We start from the raw sequence: 23,273 nt of genomic DNA on the forward strand, positions 1-23,273 counted from the left end.
AGGGGACTTATGGGTGAGGGGCGACTTGCCTTCATGGATGAGGGGTGGTTGGCCTCCATGGATGAGGGCTAGGTAGCCCTCATCAGTAGGCTAATGCTGATCTTCCACACGAGAGAGGGGTAGCTGGCCCTCATCAAGTAACTTAAGAAAGCTGAAAAGAAAATAATTTGTTATAGCAGTGTAACGAGTAGTTTAATGTATGCAGAGATTTATACCTGACCTAATATTTTATATGTAGTGAGTGTTCCTGACAAATATTGTCTAGTCTTAGGAAGGAACATTAGGTAGATGCAAGTAAGGTAATAAAATCTGTACAAAACTAGAAATTACACATTATTCTATAAAAAGTAGATCATTTTGAGATTATGGGTCATGCGGATTTAGTTTAGTCAGTTGTTCGATTATAGAAAATTTACAACACTTGGATCAATCATAAATAAGGAAATACACATCTCTCTGTTCGTAAAATCTATACAGTCTCACATTTTTTTCCTACATCCAACAACAATTTATTGGGAATACAATCATATTAGAAATAATTCATTGCATCATGACAGTAGGAACCATAAAGTTTCATAAACTAATAAAAGAAAGGATAGCGTACGAAGTTCAGAGAACTAAGAAGACAATCGCCATTACCGTACCCCATATGGGAAATAACAAAAAATCATTAAGACTGCCTGATATGGAATTAAGCTTGTTCACTTGCTTCATGTATGGCCATCTCCAACAGATAATCATTGAGTTAACGATCATTTTCATGTCCGAGAAGCATCTCTATTACTTGGCTCATGGTGGGTCTTGCATCTCTGTCTTCCTCCACGCACCGTAAAGCAACATCAACCAATACTTCCATCTTGGCTACATCAAATTCACCCTGTAACTTTGGATCTACAATCTTTTCAAGTGAATCCGAGCCCTTTCTACGACCATTTTCGCTAATCTTCTCTCTGACCCAATTAACCAGCCCTCTGACCTCCATCATCTCCCCGTCGTTGCTAAAGCTGGTGTGATGACCAGTCATTGGGGTCTTCCCCGTGACCATCTCCAGCACAACCATGCCATAGCTATAAACATCGACTTTAGAGGTGATGTGGAGATTGAAAATCCACTCGGGAGCCATATAACCTCTTGTTCCTCGAATCCTCGAGAAGCTTGAATTGCTATTGCCACCGGCTCGGTTTAACAGCTTGGAGAGGCCAAAGTCTGCCACTTTTGGCTGGTAATCACCATCCAACAGTATGTTCTGAGGCTTCACGTCACAGTGCAGAACCCATTCCAAGCATTCTTCGTGGAGATAAGCCAGGCCCTTTGCAGTTCCAACTGCAATATCAAACCTCTGAAGTGAATTAAGTGTTTGCGAAGAAGACAGGGTTTCTGCCAAGGACCCATATTCCATGTACTCGTAAACCAGAAGTCTGTGCTTTCCTTCCACGCAATATCCCCACATCTCTATCAGGTTCATGTGGTTAAGCCTTCCGATGGTACTTAACTCTACCATAAATACTTCCTCTCCTTGGTAATTAGCTTCATTGATCAGCAGCTTGATCGCAGCTACTCGGCCATCTTGCAACACCCCCTTATAGATAATGCCGCTGCCGCCTCTTCCAATCTCGTGCGAGAAATTTCTCGACGCCTTCTTCAGCTCATTGTACGTGAATTTTCGAAATCCGGTGTTGAGGTTAAGGAGACGTTGTCTAGCCACACCTGTTGAGAATAAAAGCAAGAACATCAAAAACAGAATTCTCTTTCTCAAAACTTTTAGCTTAAATGAATTAATTAATTATTAAGAGTAAGGACCTAATCTATCACGTTGGGTTATGTATATGAAGCACCCCACGAAACAGATACAAACAATCTCAAACCCTGCAAGTGCAAAGGCAAAAGAAACCATGAACTTCAATTTGGCATTTTGTTTTGGTTTCTTGTAACTTCTATCGAGCAGCAAGCTAACTGGATGTGAACAATCCAAGCTGAGATTCCGAAGGGTTTTTGTATTGAAAGACAGTGAGGCTTCCGGAAATCTCTGGTAGGGCTCTGTATCGGAAGACAGTAAGTCTTTCGGCAATCTTACATAGAGCCGATGATTCACAGAAAGTGGAAAACGATATCCGTTGACGAGCAGTTTCTTGGGATAACAGTCCAAGTGAAACTGGGAAGAAATATATTCGAATTGGAATCCAACACAATCGCAGTGCTTCAAGCATTCATTCACACACATCTCCAGCGTGTAGTTGCTATAGGACTTGATATCGTAGCCGTAGAAATCGGTATTAGGAAGCTGGATGAAATCGGTCTCGCCATCCTTGCAGGAGAGAGTGGTGAAATTTGGTTGGCAGCCAAGAGACCAATCGGAAGGATCTTTGACGTTGTAGCCTGGTAAGCAAGTGCATCTCCTTGCTTTAGCTTCGGATTTCTCGTGGGGGAAGTGAGTACAAAGTGAGTTGGGTCCGCAAATGCCTGTTGGAAGAAAATTATTAGAGCATAGCTAGCGAGTTACGAACAGAGGGGGACTAGACTCAAACGAAGAACAGCTATCAAGGTATATATCAAGGTAGCAACACAAGATTATGAGATGTGGCTACAAATTAACATAAAAGATAAATAATATGAAAATATTATTTTTTACTTTTTTATACTTGAAATCGAGGGGTCCCGCCTTCTCAGTCACCTGCTGCGCGGCCGCACTAAATGAATAAAGTCAATTGCCATCCGAAGATGTAGGCCCTATGATATAACACAGCTGACATTTTTAATCGAAGCCATGACCTTACTATAACCAAGTCTCCCTACATGCGCAGTTAACCTGTTGAGCTATTTCGAAGGGTTAAATACGAAAATATTATTTAGACATAGGACTTTAATATTTCATGCGATACTCAAGTAATCCGTGCTTGGGTTACTCACTGCAAAAAAATGAATGTACGACACATTAATGTTGATATTACAATATACACAATAAGCAACCCACGCGAAAGTTACCCAAGTGCCACTGAAATATCAAAACTACGTTTGCAAATAGCATTTTCAAACGTATATTGTATCAACAATGATCAAGAGCCATAACTTGGGCGAAAGAAGCAATCAAATGAACTCTACCATAGACAAGGCCTCGCTAAGGGTGAGGAAATGACTCCCGAAAGAAAAGTACTTAGATACACGCAATGAATGTACATTGGATGGTTAAGATTACGCCATTTCATCCTATAATTTTGGATTTGATTACGTCTTATTTTATTATTTATTTTTATATTTTGACCAAATATAGAATTGCCAATTAATATGACATATGTCTAGCCATCGGATCTATGAATTGGCTCATATGTACTATAAGTATTTTCCTCTAGAAGGCCACAAACTAGTTAAAAGTAAAGAAATAACCTGAAAGACCTTTTAATTTGAGGGTTGTAAAAGGGGAGTTGCTTCCTTAGGACAGGAACAACAGGCGCCCAATAATATTCTACCATTAATCCCCAAACACAGATGTCAATAACAGAAATAAGGAAAAACATAAAATTCCTTAAACAAAACTGTTAGTTAATTTATGTATGAATAGTAAATATCACAAAGATAAATACTTGGGTAGCAGTGAAAATTTTGGATCTTTGAAATTTGTCATGCCACAAGACTTCTCAAACTTTTAGGTCACATAATCACAAGACGAAAAGTGTACTCTAGCCACAACCCAAATACCCACTCTTCTGATAAGAACACTCATAATATATGATACTCAGTGATTTTTTATGCGTCTCAAACCTTATATAAGGACCTCCATTTAGAGAGGAGAAAACCTTATTTGATAAATTTTAGGAGATGAAGATCAACCTGAATTCTAATTCTATAATTATCTCACTTAAAGATAATTTCATTTAAGGATCAAATTATCTCACTTATAAATAATTTTATTTTAAGGTGAAAATTTATCTCATCTTATTTTATTTCTAATCAGATTGACTCATCTTGATCACTTTTGAATATTAATTGACCATTATCAATTATTATGTTCATCTACATCTCCCACTCGAGCATGATGGGTCAACCAATACCCAAAGTATGAGTATAACATCTCTTATCAGAGTAGAGTTTCATATGATAAAATAGGCCATGCGACTTGCGCGATATAATTAAGAAAAAATAGGAGAAAAATATTTATCTGAGAGTCTTCAGCTCCAATATGATGAAACATCTTGCATGCCCCAACTTAACATTATCTCATTCCCTCAATGAAAAATTATTACTTCATATATTCATATTCACAATTGTTCAAATATCATAAAGATATTACAATTGTCTGCCCAGAGAATACATACATTCATGAAAATAGTTAATTCTTCTTCTTGTACTCATATTAATCCAATTTGGATCAATTGCTCTCCCACAAATGTTCCATGAGTTGAATCTATCCATTACTATACGAAACATACCAAAGTAATATTTAGTAACCCATTACTTCATAATATAGTCAATAATTCCAAATGGCATAATATAAGACATTCACAAAAAATGTCTCAAGGGACAAACACAGTAAGAATGAAGGATGTCTCAATTTGTACTCACTTCCCTTATTGGTCGTACTCATAAGCACATGTAGTATGAATTACATGTTATGGTGATTTCCTCCCACTAAGGGGGGTATGTCACTCCTATCACCATACATATCTCTTTTGAATCACACCTCTCACTATGTGCTAGATCTGACTCATATTAGACTTACATAATTATAGAATTATCATGTTCAACCATTACAAAAATAGCCTCATCTTGGTAACTATCCAAGGCGACAACAATATTTATGTGTATGGTATACACCTGTATACTTGCTCCAAAAATATTGTGTCTTATCTCTATTCACTACTAAAGTGATAGAGGTGATCATTTGTATGAGGGAATTGATCCTTGTTTGATTAAAATAATTATGCTAGCTTTGATTCTTTTACTCCAAACACAATAGAAAAATTTTAAACAATATTTCAATTTATTAAATAAATGAAGAGTCACATATGCAATAAAGAAATGAATTGCAATCTATGTAAACCTAAAGATCTAGCATGATATCTATAGGAATCTCCAGTGATAAGCTTTGTAAGAGGACAAGCAACCATCCTATTGTAACACCACTTTCTTTTGTGTTATAATGTCTCTCACAAAGCTATACTTTGTTTTAATGTGTTTGGACTTCCTATGATATTTTAGATCTTTTGAATATGCAATCGAAGCTTGGCTGTCGCAGTAGAGTGTAACAGGTCTTGCAATGTTAGGAGTGACCCCAAGGTCATTTAGGAATCTCCTTAACAATATTGCTTCTTGTACTGCAACTAAACATGCAACGAATTTAGCTTCCATTGTTAATAGAGTTGTGCTTATCTATATCTTGCTACTCTAAGATATAGCACCTCGACTGAGCAAAAAGTACATCCTGAAGTTGATTTGCGTTCATCCAAGTCTCCACCCCATTCAGCATTTGTGTAGCCAGCTATAGCCAATTAAATGCATATGTCTACCTTGGTAATAGAGGCAATAGTCTAGAGTTCCTTTTAGATATGCAAGAATCCTTTTGACTACATTCCAGTGCTTAGTTCCTGGATTTGATTGGTATCTACTTACCAATTCGACCACATAACAAATATCTAGTCAAGCGCACATCACGACATACATGAAACTTCCAATGGCACTTGAGTATGGCGTGTTTTTCATGTGAGCTTTCTCTGTTGGAGTCAAGGGACACATTTTTAGGCTCAGAGTTTGTCTCTTAACTATTAAATTGTCCATGGGTTTACATTTTTTCATATTGAAGCGATCAAGAATTTTTTCAATGCAAGATTCTTGAGACATTGCTAAGAGTTTTCTTGAACAATCCCTATGTGTTGACGTTCAGAATTGGTCGACTATAATTCATTGGTCCGCGCTGATGAAATAACCACAACTCGGAAGGAGAATAGTCACGGTGGGGAAATTTGACGTGGTTGCGGTGAGTGGTCGATCGCCGATACCTGCAAGCAATTCGATGCTCAAGTAAGTATGAGAGTCAGGAGCAACTGTGTGGTATTAGGCTAGCAAAAAAAAAGCATACCTTGGCTCTGGAGAGAGCTAGTTGATATATAGGAGGAGGGAATGTCCTCCTGGATGCGTCGTGTGCTTACAGGTGATGGGACTGAATATCCGACATCTACGAAGACGCCCAGATGGAGGCATGGTGCCCACAAGACCCTCATTAATAGGGATGAGATCTGCCATGAATGAGGATGGGATTAGAGGTAGGTGCGCGAAAATTTAAAAGTGGCTGCAATGATGATGTTGCAGGCGGGTATAGAGCCAGGATGGGACTACCATGGGCCAAGAAAATGGGCCTAGATGGTAGGTCTGAGTTGGGCCCGAACGGTTCATCTAGAATGACGTCTAGCTCATCATTATTCCATGGTCTTCTCGCTTATGCGAGCTGAATGGTCGGTCTACGAGCTAATTGATCCCACGGTCTGCGAACTGAGAGCGTCGCTGGGAGCTCACATGGTTTGCAATCTGAGCTCAAAGTTACGCGACGTGCAACCTAGAACTGACGACCTCGACCTTGGGCCAATTGGGCTTCGAGTGATTGGGCCGACCTGCAGGTTCGAGTCCAGCCCACTTAGCTCTTTTCGGGAAATACCAATAACATTAGCCCCCCAACTCTTAGTGCGATCTATGAACTGAGAGCTGAGGTATGCTGACTGAAGTGGGCTATGCAAGCTGTCGATTTTCCTTTCCGACTTCTGCCCGATTATTTCAAATTATGCCATCTCATGCCGCACATTTTAGCAGATCGTGGACTATAACTTTGTGGCGAGCGAGAGCATACCATGATGAAATAATATAAGGGTCATATTGAAGACCTTACCAAGCTATATGTCCAGATAGATCGCATTGCAATCTCAGCTAACATACCATGGCTTCGTAGAAAATTTAACTGAGTTGTATTCTGTTGAAATTAATCTGCATTGTCAAGCTATATGTTCAGGTTGATCGTGCCACAATTGCAGCTAACATATCATGGCTTCCTAAAAGTTTAATAAGTCGAGAGGGAACACCCAAATAGGTCGCAGACCATGACTTGAGTCAAGATGAAAGGACCTCAGCTAGTGAACCCTTAGCTAGAGATTATTAATGGAAATGATTGCTCAGTAGGTTCCAAACCATGACTTTAAGTTAAGATGAATGGTTCTCAGTTGGCACACCACGACCTGAGGGATGACCAAGATGAATGCTCAAATAAGCCGCAAACCATAGCACGGAGGCTAAGAGGAATGGGCCCCAGCTCACAAACCATGGTATCCCAACCCCCAATTTTAAGGACATTCAATCGAACATCAAACATGAGTAAAGAGCAATAAGCTTACAAAATGAAAATTAATAAATTCCAATCAGAATTAATTGTAACAGAAAGCTGAAACATAAGTAAGAATCAGTTACGCTCATTGAGAGTAAGGATGGAGGTGTTCTGCATTCTAAGTACATGGGAGAATAGCCCCATCCATATTTGCTAAACGATATGCTCCATTTTCTAGGCTTTGGTTGATAATATGGGGGCCTTCGCAATTCTGGCCTAGTGTCCAGTCGTTGGCCTTTTGAGCTCCATGAAGAACAAGGCGCGGCCCGGTGTCACCGACGTTATAGCACTAAACTTGAATCCTCTTGTAGTAATCTTCGCAGCCCATTGTTGATGGTAGCCACCCTTATGCCATCGCAGGTGCTCAATCCTGCTCGGGAGCTTGACGAGCCTTTGGTTGAGCCGGTTACTAAGGCTTCTAGTTTTCTGGTCGCATCACATAATCATGCAAGCGGCCTCTCCTAATTAAGTCCTCGATTGCATCGTTCAATGCCTGACACTCGGAGGTGTTGTGACCCAATTCGTTATGGTAAGTACATAACTTATCCTTATTTCTAAATTTGTTGGGGGTTCTTATGGGATTAGGCCTCCCAAAATCCTCCTCGCCCTCCTCAATAGTGAAGATCCTATCTTGAGTGTCAGACAGGATACTGTAGTTTTCATAGCGACCTTGGTGCACAGGTCACTCATCACCTAGCTCATTCCTTGAGTTCTTAGAAACCTGATCATCATCGCCATTGCCACTCTTTTTGCTGTGGCTGGTGGCTCCAATCTCATTCTTTCAATCATCCAACTTCCTTGAGCAAAAGAACTCCTCCCATCCGATCTCCTTCACAGCTTATTCATAACACTCACTTAGGTCCCTCATGGAAGATTTGTAAATGCTCTCATAGAGCTTCCCATCCTTCCAAAGTCTAGTAGATATCGCGGTTAAGATACTCCCATTTGAGGGATTTTCCGTATTATTAACCTCGCGTCTGAATCTCTCTATGTAATCCTTCAAGGATTTGTTAGACCTCTGGAACACCGTAGTGAGGAGACATGTTAGGGTGAGCCGCCTTTGGAGCGATCTGTACTGGTTGATAAATTTTCTCTGACACTCTTCCCAATTACAGATACTGCGAGGATGGAGCCTTCTTAACCATATCCGAGGCATGTCTCCCAAGGTTGAGGGGAAAGCTCGGTATTTTGCCAATGAACTAAGAGTCTACAGGTCCATCTGGATGTTGAAAGCATCCAGGTGGTCATATGGGTTGCTATCCCTATTGTACTGAGGAATGCTAAGGACCTTAAACCTGTGAGGGAGAGGCTCTAACTCGATTTCCCTAGAGAATGGGGTCCTCTCTTTGCGGCCTTCTCTTCGATCATGTGTCCCATGTCTCGCCTCCAGCTATTGGATCCTCCATAGTAATTCCTCCACTGTAGGGACCTGATTCCCAAATCGCCCAATGAGAGATTGCCTTTCCCATCTAAAGCCTTGCTCCGGTGAATAGCAATCTCGCAGAAGAAGTCATCTCCTAATCTCATGATCTGGCGAGTCGTGATGGGCCGCTCAACTTGGGCTGACTCTGACCGAGTTATCCCCTCGATATGGATCCCCGCACTTCCTTCATAAACCTCTTAACGATGATCTCTGTAGGGACTCACGTCTATCCTCCATTTAGTGGGATGCACCTCCAGTTCATCATCATAGTGTCATCGACTTCCTTCAAAATGTCGACGTTCTTTCAATCTTCAAGACTGTAAATTTGAGAAACAGACTGATCCAGCTAGCCGTAGGTCTTTTCTAGCTTATCTCTCGTCTGGAGAATGCCTTCCACCCGGAGGTTGAGGGGCTCCTATGGGTGGCATGACCTTCGCTTGGATCTAGGCTTTTTGAACTTGCGTTTGGGCCAGCGCTCTAACAGCATCAGCGAGCTGCATGATGGTATTCTCTAATATTACTTAACATTGCTACCAGGCCTGCATCCCGGAGGTAGGGGCCACAGATTGGCAGGGAACCCATACGGGGACACCAGGGATGGATCTAGCTGACTGGGGAAGCAGATGCAACTGTGCCCCAACTGGCGAAGCTTCCACCAGTTGGCTAGCATGGTTTGCAGGTTGGTTGGTCATTATTTCGAAATCTTTTTTGTTTCTCTTTCTCGACATTAATATTGATCAAAGCAGGCCCTCCTTTAACGCCAAAATGTCAACATTCAAAATTGGTTGATTGTAATTTGTTTGTCCGCACTGATGAAATGACCACAACCAGGAAGTAGAATAGTCACGGTGGGGGAATTTGACGTGGTTGTGGTAAGTGTTATGGTTGCCGGTACCTACAAGCACTTCGATGCTCAAGTAAGTATGAGAGTTAGGAGCAACTTTATGGCATTAGGCTAGCAAAAAAAGCATATCTTGGCTCTAAAGAGAGTTGGTTGATATATAGGAGGAGGGAATGTCCTCCCAAATGCGTCGTGTGCTTGCAGGTGATGGGACTGAATATCCGACATCTGCAAAGGCACCCAGATGGCGACATGGCTTCGACAGGACCCTCATTAATGGGGATGTGATCTGCTATTAATGAGGATAGGATTTGAGGTAGGTGCACAAAAATCTAGAAATGGCTGCAATGATGATGTTACAAGCGGGTACAAGGCCAGGATGGGACTGCCATGGGCCTAGAGGGTAGGGCCGGGTTGGGCCCAAACAGTTCAGCCAAAATGATGTCTAGCCCATCATTATTCTGTGGTTTTCTCATGCGAGCTGAATGGCCGGTTTGCGAGCGAATTGGTCCTGCGATTTACGAACTGAGAGCGTCGTTAGGAGCTCGCATGGTTTGCGATCTGAGCTCGAAGTTAGGCGATGTGCGACCTAGAACTGACGACCTCAACCTTGGGCCTATTGGGCTTCAGGTGATTGAGCCAGTCTATAGGGTCGAGTCTAGCCCGCTTTGTTCTTTTCGAGAAATAACCATAACATGGATCTTAACTCCAAGAGTATAAGCAAGCACACCTATATCCTTCATCTCAAAATTGGAACCCAACCAAATTTTAATAGCTAAAACAAACTCTTTTTTATTTCCAACCAATAAAATATCGTCCATATATAAGATTAAAATCAAAAAGAAATATTTTAACATAAACATAGTGATTTTGTTGAGTCATTATAAATCCATTAGCAATAATTGCTTGATGGAATCATATATACAATTGCCGAGAAGACTACTTAAGGACATGGGTAGTTTTGTTTTAATTTGCAAACCTTTGTTTCATAGCCCTTTTTTATGAAACCTTCAAGTTAATCCATTTAGATTTCCTCCTCTAGTTCTCCATAAAGGAAAGCAGTCTTTACATCAATTTGTTGTAATTCAAGGTCCATATGTGTGATGATGGCTAGAATTAAACGTATAGACGCCATCCTTACAATAGGAGATAATGTTTCTTCATAGTCTATACCTTTTTGTTGCATGTAGCCTTTCGCAAGAAGATGAGCTCTAAATTTGTCTATTATCCCATCCACCTTCCGTTTGATCCTTACGACCTATTTATTCCCAATGGTCCTACAATTAGGTGGAACATCAACCAAGTCCTAGACATGGTTTGATTTCATAGACTTCATTTCATCTTCCGTTGTACTCATCCATTTTTCTTTATTCAGGGATTTCATAGGCTATTCAAAGTTGTTAGGGTCGTCAAGGTCGTGAGAAGCTACCATAAAAGCTTTTTCCTTCAATCTCAAAACAATGAAATGGAATGATTTTTCAACTACTCCTTTTGAGGAACTAACTCCTATTTGGATCAAGAGTTAATGTTGTATTATGCTCCTCATTAGATCCAATTGTATGCACACTTGGTTCAGGATCTCCTAACTTATACATTTGGGAATCCTTATCGACCTCACCTTTTTTGGGAAAATCAATTTCCAAACATGTAGCATGTCATGATTCAATTTCACTAATACTCTTATCTTCATTTTCTCCAATGAATGCATATCCTTTAAAGTGTTCTGAGTGTCTCACAAAGATACACTTTTTACCCCTCGGTCCTAATTTTCCAAAATTGTGAGAGGGGTTATGAACAAATGTTATTGACCCCCAGAATCTTAGATTCGTTAGGTTAAGCTTTCTTCTTGTCCATAACTCATAAAGAGTATTGTTCATTGATTTGGAGGGCACTTGATTAAGTATGTAAGCAACAATCAATAGGGCATCTCCCTAATACGAAATTTGCAGATTTACTTGTACCATCATGAACTTAACCATTTCCAAAAGGGTTTTATTCCTTATTTCAGTAACACCATTTTATTATGGAGTATATGGGAGAATTAATTGCCTCTCAATCCCCTTTTCATCAAAAACTCTCTAAAGAGGTCGGATAGATACTCACGCCCACGATCAGTTCTTAAAGTTTTGATCATTTTTTCTATTTTATTTTCCACCAAATTGATGTATTTTTTAAAGCATTCCAATGCTTCAGATTTGTGAGAAATCAAATGAACATGTCCATAATGAATGAAACCATCTATAAAAGTGATGAAATATGAGGCGCGCCCTATGCCTCGCCCTCACACTCATTAGACTATAGATGTCAGAGTGGATGAGCTGTAATGGAAAATCAACTATGTTGTCTTTTCCAAATGATTTTCTAGTTATTTTACTAGCTAGGCAATGTTCACATATGGGCAAGTCAATTTTAGCGAGTGGGCCTAAAAGGCCTTCTTAAGCTAGCCTATTCATTCTTTCTTGCCCAATATGACCTAGCCTAGTATGCCAAACATTCACATTTACGTCCATATTTTCATGAGATGGAAACAAAAGAGTAAGCTTAATTATAATTACTAAAATCACGATCCATTTATAACCACAAAACCATTCGAAATAAAAGCAGAACCATAGTAAATTGTTTTCTAAAAGCAAATCCATACTAGTATCGAAGAAATTCAATCTAAAACTTAAAATAAAAAGGACTGTAACAGAAATTAAATTTCTTCGAAAATCTAGAGCAAACAAGGCATCATGAATAATTAATGAATAATTAGAGTTCATCCACCACAAAGTTGGAGTTAACAAGTGCCTATGCCTTTGACTTTGATTCTTGCATTATTCACCATGAATATCCACCTTGACTTCTCGGGTATCCCATGATATTTCATGAAGGTCCACGATCTCTAACTACGTGATTAGTTGCTATCGAGTTTACAATTCATAAAGGATAAGAATCAACCATTATGACATAACTAGAGACAAAAGCAACACGAGTGGAATGAAACACTACATTTTTTGGCTCAACACAATCCCGAGCAAAATGGCCCTTTTGACCATAATTGTAACATTTTACTTTCAAGAAGTCCTTTCCCACCTCGCTTACCTCTTTGGCATGAGTTGGCCTTAAGTTTATCCTCATCCGACTTTTTACCCTTCTAACCTTGAGAACATTTTCCTTTCCACTTTCTTTTGTGAAAGGACTTCTTGAAGCCTGATTCAACAATATATGCCTGATTAGAAATTCCAGTAGCCTGCAGATGCTTATCTTCTAACTCCAAATGACACACTATATCATCAAACGTTATGATGTTATCATTATGCGTTATATTTATTTTCATATGTTCCCAAGTAGTAGGAAGAGCTTTTATAATAGCTTGAACTTGCTGCTTGTCAGTGAGATTATGCCCTGCTGATTGTAGTTCTCTAATCATATTTGATATTGCCTTGAGATGTTCTCATGTTATGATTTGGACACATCTTATAAGTGTCAAATTTGATTGTAAGAATCCTTTGGCTTGATAGCAAGGTATTGTCATATCTTTCTTTTATGGAATTCCACATATCTCTATTATATTCATGATGCTCAAATTGATAAGAATGTCATCTTGCATACAACAACAACGTAATGTGAGCTAGGGTGTTTTTTTCTTTTCCAATCATTATATGCCTCTAGATCTCTCTGATGTTGGGTCGTATTCCCACCATTAGGCTGAACTACAACATTTGTCAAAGTCTTTATGGTTTATTTCTTCTAGTATAAATTGTACATTTCAATGCCACAGTTCATAATTGCCTCCAAACAACTTTTCACCCTTATTCAATTCTGCAATTATACTCTTGGTTGTCGTAGACATGATAACTGATCAAGGGACATGACTATCCATGAGCTAGCATATAATTCACGGCATTATAATTCTAGCAAAACAAATCAAGAATATAATAATGTGACATATATATTGGAATCAAAAGGTCATCGATACTTCCAATCATCATCCATATACACATGTTTGACTATTATATAATTAATTATAATTTGTGGAATCCAAATAAAATATGTCATATCATATTTATCTTATATTCATGCTCAATTTCAACATAAATATTTGCAACTAAAGCAATTATCATGATAAAACTAAAACACATAATAATTTTTCATGATTATGCAAAATAATTAAAGTGTGCATAGTATGTGTTCTAGGTTAAGACAATTTACATAAAATTTAACTAGAGTATTTAATCCATGCATGTGTATTATAGAACATGTCGTATAGATGAAGATAATATCACTAATTTTAAAAAAGATAGTATTCTAAATAATTTTGGATATGCTATCAAAATAAAAATAATTCAATTTTTTATAATTTTTAATGGAAATTTGTTATTTGGTCACAGGTCTGGATTGGATTAATGGATCTAGATTCACACATGCTAATGGGCCAGATAAACTGATCACATATCTATTATTAATGGGTCGGATTGACACTGATCCAAATCCGCCTCATGGATCTCTTAATGGATCAGGTCAATCAGATCCGAATTCAACCTAGTGGGTTGACCCAACATTTTGTTGGTCAAAACCCATCATCTTCCAAAAAAAAACTTATGCTTTCATCATGTCGTTGTTGTCGCCTCTTCATCTTCATTCACCCTTAGTCCCCTCAATTTTCTTCACCCTTCATCGCCAGCAACTTTGGCCGTCATCTTGCTTCCATTAACGGTGACCATGGCGTTAAAACCCATATCCTTTGGTCACGTCAGCCATCATCAAGATCTCAGCCATGGCAGTGACCAGAGGTCATTAGCAATGGCGTTGTTAGCCACTACTATGGCGAGAATTGACCCACGATAGAGAAGACGACCATAGCAAGCCCATGACAACAACGTTGTGACCCAAGGCCCATGAGGTGTGGCCGATTGAACCTCTTCACCCACCATGGTGAGGAGGTTGAACCGACAAAAACGTTGAAGACCAATCGATCAACGACATTGATGATGCTTAAGGCCATGGGCGGGCGGTCATAGATCATAGAGACCATCGAAAAACTTCAATTAGAGAAGCTAGGGCGATGCCGCTCGATTTGCGATGACACGTGGTAATAGCAGGGACTAATAATCACGGCCATGCCACCCTATGCTCACCGGTGACACCACCTCGATGGTGAGGAAGACCCAACGCAATTGATTCGTCCTACCAGTCGTGACACACATGGCCGTAGGCAACACAACCTCGAGCATGGCTAGGAAGAATACCAAACAAGCACGAAAAATAAACAAATTTGCATGAAAAAAGTTCACCAATTTTTAAAATTGTGGCTCTAATACCATTTGTTATTTATTTTATGTATAAATCATAAATATTACAAAAATAAATACCTAATTAGCAGTAAAAATTTTGGATCTTTAAAACTTATCGTGCCACGAGACTTCTCGAACTTTCAAGTCTACTGCATAATCACATGATGAAAAGTGCACCACTTTAGCCAACGGTAGTGCGCTCCATGCGGCATAAAATTGGCAAGGGGTGGGGTGAAGAGGCGGTGAATTGAGGACTTGAAATATAAGGAGAATTACATAGGCCTTTATTGCTTGCTCCTTTGTTTCTTCTATCTTCTTTTACTCTACTTCCGTTAAATTAATTGAGCGTGAACGTCACATGGGGAATTGAGACATAAGTGTTTGTGATATGAAATCCTCGGTCTAGAACAGAAAGAGGTGATCAAAACGATATCGAATAGTATTCTAGGTGTAGATAATTTAGGCCCACCACGATGTGAGATGGAATTGGTCTCAATACATAAATTGTTTCTGTACCCTGAGCTGACATTGGACTTTAGGTTTTCATTTAATGTATTTCATGTGATGAAATAACTGTAACTTAAATATCCAAACTGTGTATGTTGCTTGTTCAATAGCTTTCACTGTGTGATGCACATAAAAATTTTAATTTTATCTGTACTACCATACGTGTAATCTATCAAATATCACAAAGATAAATACATAGTTATTAGAAAAAAATTTGGATCTTTGAAACTTGTCATGCCACAAGCCTCTTTGAACTTTGAGACCATGAGATGCATAATCACAAGACGAAAAGTGCATTCCAACCAGAACTCAAATACTCACTCTTCTGATAAGAACACTCATAATATATGATATTCAATAATTTTCGATGTGTCCCAAATCCTATGCAAATGCCTCTATTTGTAAAGAACAAAACCTTATCCGATAAGTTTTAACAAATGAAGAGCTGAAATTCTAATTCCATAATTAACCAAAATAAAGTAAAACCATAAAATTCCTTAAACAAAACTAATCAGCTTCACTTATTTAATATAAACAATACATTAATTAGAGTAACATAATTATATTTGAAATTTACCTCAGTTTACTTGATCTGTTTCTTATGAATGTTACCAAGTTAAAAAAAAAAAAAATCCAGAATCATGTTACTTTTACCATTCTTATTCGCGTTAAATCTGGAATAAATTAGCACATCGTATACGTACCATGGACCCTGCATGGCTGGGCCATGGCTTGCCAAGAAACCGTCCATCTTCCTTTTTTCTCTTCCAAACTGTACAGCCGAGCATTGCCATCCACATCCATGGTTAATCTTCTCTGAACCCCAACGCCATAGTCGGCGGCCCTGAACTCCAGACCATCCGTCGACTGGAAATGGCCGGAGGTATTGAACGCTGCATTTCTTTCTCTACCATAGGCGTAGGGGACCCTGTTAGCATCCCAGCCGTATAGCCACGGATCCGGCCAGTAAAGGCTTGACAATACAGGGCCGTCGTAGAGAAGCTTCAGGAAATTATTGTTGTCGAAGAAGAGCTTGTAGTAACCGGAAGAGTAATTGCTACGGCTTCGAGATGACACAAGCTTCGCGTATCTGGTTAGTCGCTGGTAGGGAAGAAGGGTATCTGTTGGCCAGTCGAAGCTTTGCCATAAAGTTATGGAATTCTCAGAAATCCCAGTTTTGGATTCGGAACCGAGAAGAACAAGGTTGCCAGTGTTGTTCAGCTGCAACTGTACTTTAGAGATTGATCGGTTGCCGGTGCCAGCGGACCAGACGTCGAGTTGGCCGGCGTCGGTCAAGATGAGATCACCATTTTTAAGAAGCTTAAGCTTTGAGAGCCTTCCGTTGACGGGTTGGTCTCTGTTGGCCATCCAAACTATGGTGTGACTGCCGTCGTGCAATCTTTGGGTGAACCATATGGCGAAACAGAAAGCATTCTCGCCGACGGAGTAGAAGCCAGCCGTGAATACGCCGTTTGGTGAAACCAGAACATCATCCTGCTTCTCCACTGAGAGAGAAGAGCCTTTTTTTAAGCTGGAAATTGTTGAAGACGAAGGCGATAGAGATTGCAGGACCAAGATGATAACGAGGAAAATTGGAGTCCTCATCCGGTGCTCGCTCAGGATACCTCTTAAAGCTTAATTCTGAACCCTTTGGCATCAATGGTGCTGGTAAGTGTATGCGTATAAAGGAGAGGTGTTCTCCGCATGTTAAAGTAAAAAGGATAAGGATAATGCTAGGAGAAATTCTATTTGTAATCATATTTTTTTGCTCTTCGCAATCCACTTTTAATATTCTTAAAATACTCTAATATGAAAATTTATATTTGCCCTTCATTTAAATATTTGACGCTCAATCATCCATCATTACTTTTCAAGTGCGTGCATTCATTTTCTCGACCACCATTGCCACAATTACTTTACTCACTCATAATTGAATATCGTGCAACCAATATTATTTAACATCGAATATTACGCAGCAACTATTATTCAACACCAAACATTGCTCAGCACAGTTCTCCTCGCTATAACCAATTACCAGTTACTATCAGCAGTTACTATGAGTAATGGAAGATTATTATCCTCAAATATTTATGTAGAGTTTGACGAAAAAGATAACGAGTATTCCTATTTCGACGAAAAATAACACAATTTACAACATCTATTACTAGTCAAATCACATAATTTACATATACATACACGACAGATGAATTAAAAAAATTAGATTAATTAAAAAAATAAAAAATACCCCTTCGATGCCTTGAAATGAACCCCGTTCGGGGATTGGGGGATGCCCTGAATCTGGAGTTTGGGGGATGGAGGACTCCCCGAATCCCAAGGTTTGGGTGATTTGGGGTTCCCCGAACCCCAGGGTTCTGGGAACCCCTGATCGCCCGAACCCCAACCTTCTGAGTGTTTGGAGAACCTCGAATCTCAAGGTTCGATAAGCACCCCAAATTCATGAATTCGAGAAAAATTATTTTATATATGAATTTGAGAAAAATTATTTTTCCCAAATCCATGAATTCGGGAGAATTGCATTCTCTCGAATTCAATTATATAACATATTATAATGTTATATAGTTATATTATATAATGTTATATTCTTATATAATATATTATATAATACTATATAATATATACTATCCATTCTCCCGAACCCATGGGTTCGGGAGAATGGATGCTATTATATATTATTATATGTATATTATTATATATATATTATAACTATATACATATATATATAATGATTTTGTATATAAATTATTCTGAATCTATGGATTAATATTATATTTATTTTTTCTTGAATTAATGTTGCTTTAATTTTAATTTTTTTGGACTTAAATATAAATCGTAATAAAATTATGTTTATTTTTATTTCTTTAAAATTTATATTAAATTTATGATATTTTGTCATAAATTAAATAAAGTTAAATTAAATAAAATTTAACAGCAAATATTAAAATAAAATATTATTACAAATAACTTAATGCACGTTCAAAAGTTATAATTATAATAATACAGCAAATAACAACAAATAATTCTAGTGGTCTGAAGAAGAAGAGAGTTTGATGCGTGTGAGGTGTCTTTTTTGAGGAATGATGTTTAGAGGGTATGTTTGGAATATAAATGATTGCAAAAAGTAATAAATGTGGTTGTAAATAGTAAAATATAATATTTTACTTATACTGGTTGTGGAAAGCAAAAACTATGGTTGCAAATAGAATTTCCCTAATGCTAGATAGTCAATTTGAGTGACAATTTGGTTGACAACTAGTTAAAATTATATATTTACCCTCATCTTAAATTACAAATCTACCCTTAATTTTTCAGCTCAAATTGAATAGGACAATGCTTAACGGACGAACGGCTTGACGCACGGGTTGACGAACCTGATTTATCGCGAGATTTTAGTATCAAAATCTCACGATAACTTGGGGTTCAATTTTGAGTTCCTCGCCCACACTATATCCTCGCCCAAATTCAAAAATTAGGGTTTAGGTCGCCCGCTCTCTCTCTCTCTTACTCTCTCTGTCCTCACCCCCCATTGCCGACGACTCTCTTTCTCTCTCTCGCTCGCTCTCCGTCCTCACCGTCGCGGGCTATGAGGATATTGCCGATGGTAATCTCCCTCTCTCTGATTTCAGGGGCTGTTCTCCCATTATCGACGGTAATCTCTCTCTCTCTGATTTAGGGCTCTCGCTTGCTCTCCGTCCTCACCGTCACAGGCTGTGAGGACATGGGGGACGTTAATCTCTCTCTCTCTCTCTCTGATTTAGGGCTATCGCTTGCTTTCCGTCCTCACTGTCACGGGCTATAAAGACATTACCGACGGTAATCTCTCTCTCTCTCTGATTTCACGGTCTGTTCCCCCATTGCCGACGGTAATCTCTCTCTCTTTCTCTCTCTGATACCAAAATAGTGGAGGTATTTTGGTCATTATTTTCAAAAGGCAACCAATAATCTAGACAAACAGATGATCAGTTATGCTCCCTGTTTTTCTGCTCGAAAATATACCTTGTAAACTTAAGGACCATCTATCAACTGTTAATATCAATAGTTAAGGTACTTAGGTCATCGGATAAAGATAATCGACCATCAAATGTTTTTGAAGACACAACACACAGTATCAAACACATTCAACCATACTGCTCTATGTTTACTAATGTTGAAAGAATATTCCTGTTAAGAGAAAACAAGGCTTGCTATTGTGTTGATATTCCAGTTCTGAAGAATAAGATAAAGCTCCTGAATCTTCATTATTAGGTTGCAACATTTTATCATTCTTGTTCATATTTGTGCTTTATCTTGTCTAAAGTGTGAATAATCCTATTACTCCTACTTAAAAACTTATTGATTTTTTAGCCAAAAAAAAAAAAGAAATTTATTGGCTTGAAGGCAAGTGGTTGCTCACCATTATGTTGGAGTGGTTGCTTAAAGCTTGTGAATCTAGGGATGACAAGTTTTTTAAGTGTGATTGGGTGAGAAAAAACTCAATATTGGATAGTGGAACATAAGATCAAGATCAATCTTGCAGGTGAGAGTTGGCATTGAGCTACTATAAATCTTGTGCTCTTTGTCTTTGAATGCTGTGATTGTTGAATGCCTGTAATTTACATTTATAACTTTGCTTTTTTCCTTATTTCTTTGCGTGTTTTTATGCATGAGTGTGTTTGCTACACTTGTCTTTTAAAAGGATAAATTTATCTATTATGTTGTTACTAGGCCCTACTATTCTTGGATGGTGTTTATTTATCTAGTGCTTTCTAGAGAGGATTGATTTGTAGTATTCTAACATATTTTAGCTGGCATTCTAGCAATTAATTTTCTCAGTTTGGTCTGGGATAGTTGTGTTATTATCTTATTTGATTGTTTTTGGAGCCCAAGCTAACAATTAGATGTAAATTTAAATATTTTAGTTAAGATGACGTCTAATTTAGAAATGGGTGAAGCTTCAATTGACTCTTCAACCGAGCATCAAGGAATCATGTGTAACCATGGTATGCCTATTTGGTGTTTGACTTCATGGACTAAACCTAATCTTGGAAGGAGATTCTTGCGATGTAGATTTTGGAAGATAATTTTTATCTTATAAATGAAATAATTGTTAATGATTTTCTTAAAATTGATTGTTGGATGGTTTGGTGGACAGGATGATGATTGCAAATGGTTTCAATGGATCGATGATGAACGAACCAGTCGTGAGAAAAAATTATGCGGAGTTTTGTTGGATAAGTTAAAACGTAACGAAAAGAATAGTGATGAAAATGAGAGATTACTTCAAGAACAAGTGAGGGCTTTAGAAGAAAAAGCTTTAAGGAGAAAAAAAAAATATTGACGCTTCAGGAAGCAAACTTTCAGTTAAAAATAAAGCTTCATGATAAAGAAATGAAGTTTGTTAGGGTTCTAATAGTGCTAGGATTGAGTTGTTTTTTATTAATTGTATGGCTGTCGAAAAATGATGGTAGTAGATTTAGGTATTTGCCTTTAATGTAAAGGATAATCTATGTTAGTAAAAATGTGCTTGTTACGTGCAAGTTGTTTGTTTGTGTATCAAGGACTTAAAATCATGATGAAATTTTGCTTGCTAGTGATTACATGTTTGTGCCTTCATATGTGTTTACATAAAATATATCCATTCTATCGAGAAAAAATAATATGTCAATTATATTTATTTTTTTGTTCCTAAAATGATAGAATGATTGGAAATTTAGAATACCTCATCTAAAAACAGTGGACGTCTCAATTTCTCAAGTTGTTATGCTGTTGGGAATGTTGTGCAAAATATTTCAAAAAATTCATGTTTGCAGAGGGTAGTGCCAATTGAGGTTGAAACTATCTATATGTGAACATATACACTTGCTATGTGGACTAGCAAGAGATGAAACGGGATATTTGTCCCTTAGTGCCAAGCTTTGCCTTGTCAACTACATGGGTTAGGTTTGGCTTGGCCAATCTGTAGACTAGTCTTGGCCAATTTGTATTAAAATTGGTAAGAAAATAAAAGAAATTATATAAACCAAATCAATCTTAATCTATCTAATTTTCAATCTAATTTTTTTATAAATTCTAGTTCCGACTTAGTTCAATCTAAGGTGAGTCTGATGTAATCAACATTCATTAAAAATATTTACTTTTATAATCATTTACTCTCTCAATAATAATGGAACTTTTCACAATAATTATTCAATGTGTTAGTGTATTTGTAAAAGTTTTATATATCTACAACATAATATTTTAATTTGTAATTTTTTTAAGAGATAAAATAATAGATTAATTTTTCTATTTTAATTTGTAATTTTTTTAATTATAAAAGAATAACTTTTATTAGGCAAAAATTAATTAAAATATAAAATATAAAAGGGCATCTTTCAATTAAAAAATAAAAATAAAAACAGGAAAAACCAAAAGGAAAATACAAAAACTATAACCAAACACAAACAGGCACTGGGTCTCCCATGAAACACAATTTGTATAGTCCTTGTTAGGATGAAGTCACTAATAAGAATACAAACAAGGGCTTCACCTTCTCAAGACAAAGACAATGCAAGGAGATGAGATGAGCCCCACGACCTGTTACCTAATTTTCACTGGTGGCTAATGGCTCACCTATTGAACCATTTTGTACTTTGAAAAAGGACTAGACTTGCATATTTAAGTATACCAAGACGCTAGAACTGAATCTCAAGGCTGTTCCTTTGAAGCTAAAGCAGCTTGTTCTGAAGAGCATACTCTTTCCTTCTAAGAGCAGAAAATGCATGGCCTGCAGACGGAGAGTACAAGAGTAAGTTAATGAAAAAAGCCAAAAATCCAATGGGGAAAGATGGAAGTTTTCATGTAAAAGTACAGGAGTAAGTTTTCATGTAAGTTAAGGAAGTTTCAATCAGAATAAAAATTGAAACATTAATTTAAATGGATCTCAAAGATCATAAGCAACTTCAGAATTGACAGCTAAACATTATCAGCAACACAGGGACCAAGGATGCAGCTCTTATCCTTTATAAAGGTTACAGGTTCATTATTTGCAAGTTCTGATTGATTGAACCAAATAATAGCACTTCTGATTGTTGTACAAATTCGACCTCCTATAGAATGTAAAAAGGTAATTATGGATTCTTGATGCATAAGAATTTGAACTTTAAGAATTATCTTTTGTTGTGCTAGCCTGCAAATCTTGCTGTAATAGTTAACCAGCATTATGGCATTAGTCTGCATTTAAATCGACAAAACCTTTGTTTCATCAAGCAGAAAAAGGAAAAAACATTTCTCTGTATTTTATCATTAGTTACAGAACCTCTTGTTTTATTATATTGCAGTTTCTAAAGCTATGTTGGAAGAGGGAGGGGGGTAGAAAACAACGTACAGCATTTTGCATAAATATTAATTGTGAATCAATTCTTGTATCTTACTTTATGTTTTACTTATTTTCTAGAAAAACAGAGCAAATTAAAGTCTATAGAAGATCCAGGTTCAAGAGAACAATTCTAACAATTCATGCCTCAATCATTTTGAAGCAACTGCAATTTGAGTAGAGAAAAGAAAAGATGTTTGCAAAATAAAATGTAACTATTGAATCTTTGAATTGTTGTCAAATTAAAATAATGCTTCAAGGTTCAGTGGCATAAGTATACCATCTGTCAAATTAAAACAGGTTCAATATTTGCAACTACCAAAAACAGGGTAACCTACCTCAAAATTCTGGTGGGTTGTCATCGGGCTGTAGATGGGGCGGGTATATTGGCATACAAGGATGACCCTTGCTAGAGGTAGGCACCATAGGCACTCCGTGAGAAGCATTCCAAGAGACTAGCTGTAAAAAGATGCATGCATATCAACCTAAAAGACAATGTGAAAACATTTTGACCCAAA

The 23,273-nt window shown here is 37.7% G+C and overlaps 1 protein-coding gene across 2 annotated transcripts; it reads right to left on the minus strand.

Annotated features, from left to right (window-relative positions):
- Nucleotides 1–508: 508 nt before the first annotated feature.
- Nucleotides 509–17,100, minus strand: LOC127807559 (putative receptor protein kinase ZmPK1). 2 transcript variants are annotated; one of them, XM_052345510.1, is made up of 3 exons: nt 16,112–17,100; nt 1,801–2,460; nt 509–1,707 (listed from the first exon to the last, which is right to left on the minus strand). In XM_052345510.1, the coding sequence occupies exons 1-3, from the start codon at nt 17,010–17,012 to the stop codon at nt 746–748; spliced, it is 2,523 nt and encodes an 840-aa protein (XP_052201470.1). In that variant the 5' UTR covers nt 17,013–17,100; the 3' UTR covers nt 509–745. The 2 variants fall into 2 exon arrangements, with proteins under 2 accessions (XP_052201470.1, XP_052201471.1); XM_052345511.1 differs by lacking the exon at nt 1,801–2,460.
- Nucleotides 17,101–23,273: the final 6,173 nt, after the last annotated feature.

The sequence above is a fragment of the Diospyros lotus genome, chromosome 8 (genome assembly GCF_014633365.1).
Source record: "Diospyros lotus cultivar Yz01 chromosome 8, ASM1463336v1, whole genome shotgun sequence".
NCBI classification, from domain to species: domain Eukaryota; kingdom Viridiplantae; phylum Streptophyta; class Magnoliopsida; order Ericales; family Ebenaceae; genus Diospyros; species Diospyros lotus.

Bases quoted from the DNA above. Each gene is read 5' to 3' on its own strand.
- LOC127807559 (XM_052345510.1), bottom strand. From the start codon at position 17,012: ATGAGGACTCCAATTTTCCTCGTTATCATCTTGGTCCTGCAATCTCTA. The intron at 2,461-16,111 runs GTACGTATACGA...TTCTTCCAACAG, and splicing joins CCAGCCATGCAGGGTCCATG to GCATTTGCGGACCCAACTCA. The intron at 1,708-1,800 runs GTCCTTACTCTT...TATTCTCAACAG, and splicing joins AACCCAACGTGATAGATTAG to GTGTGGCTAGACAACGTCTC.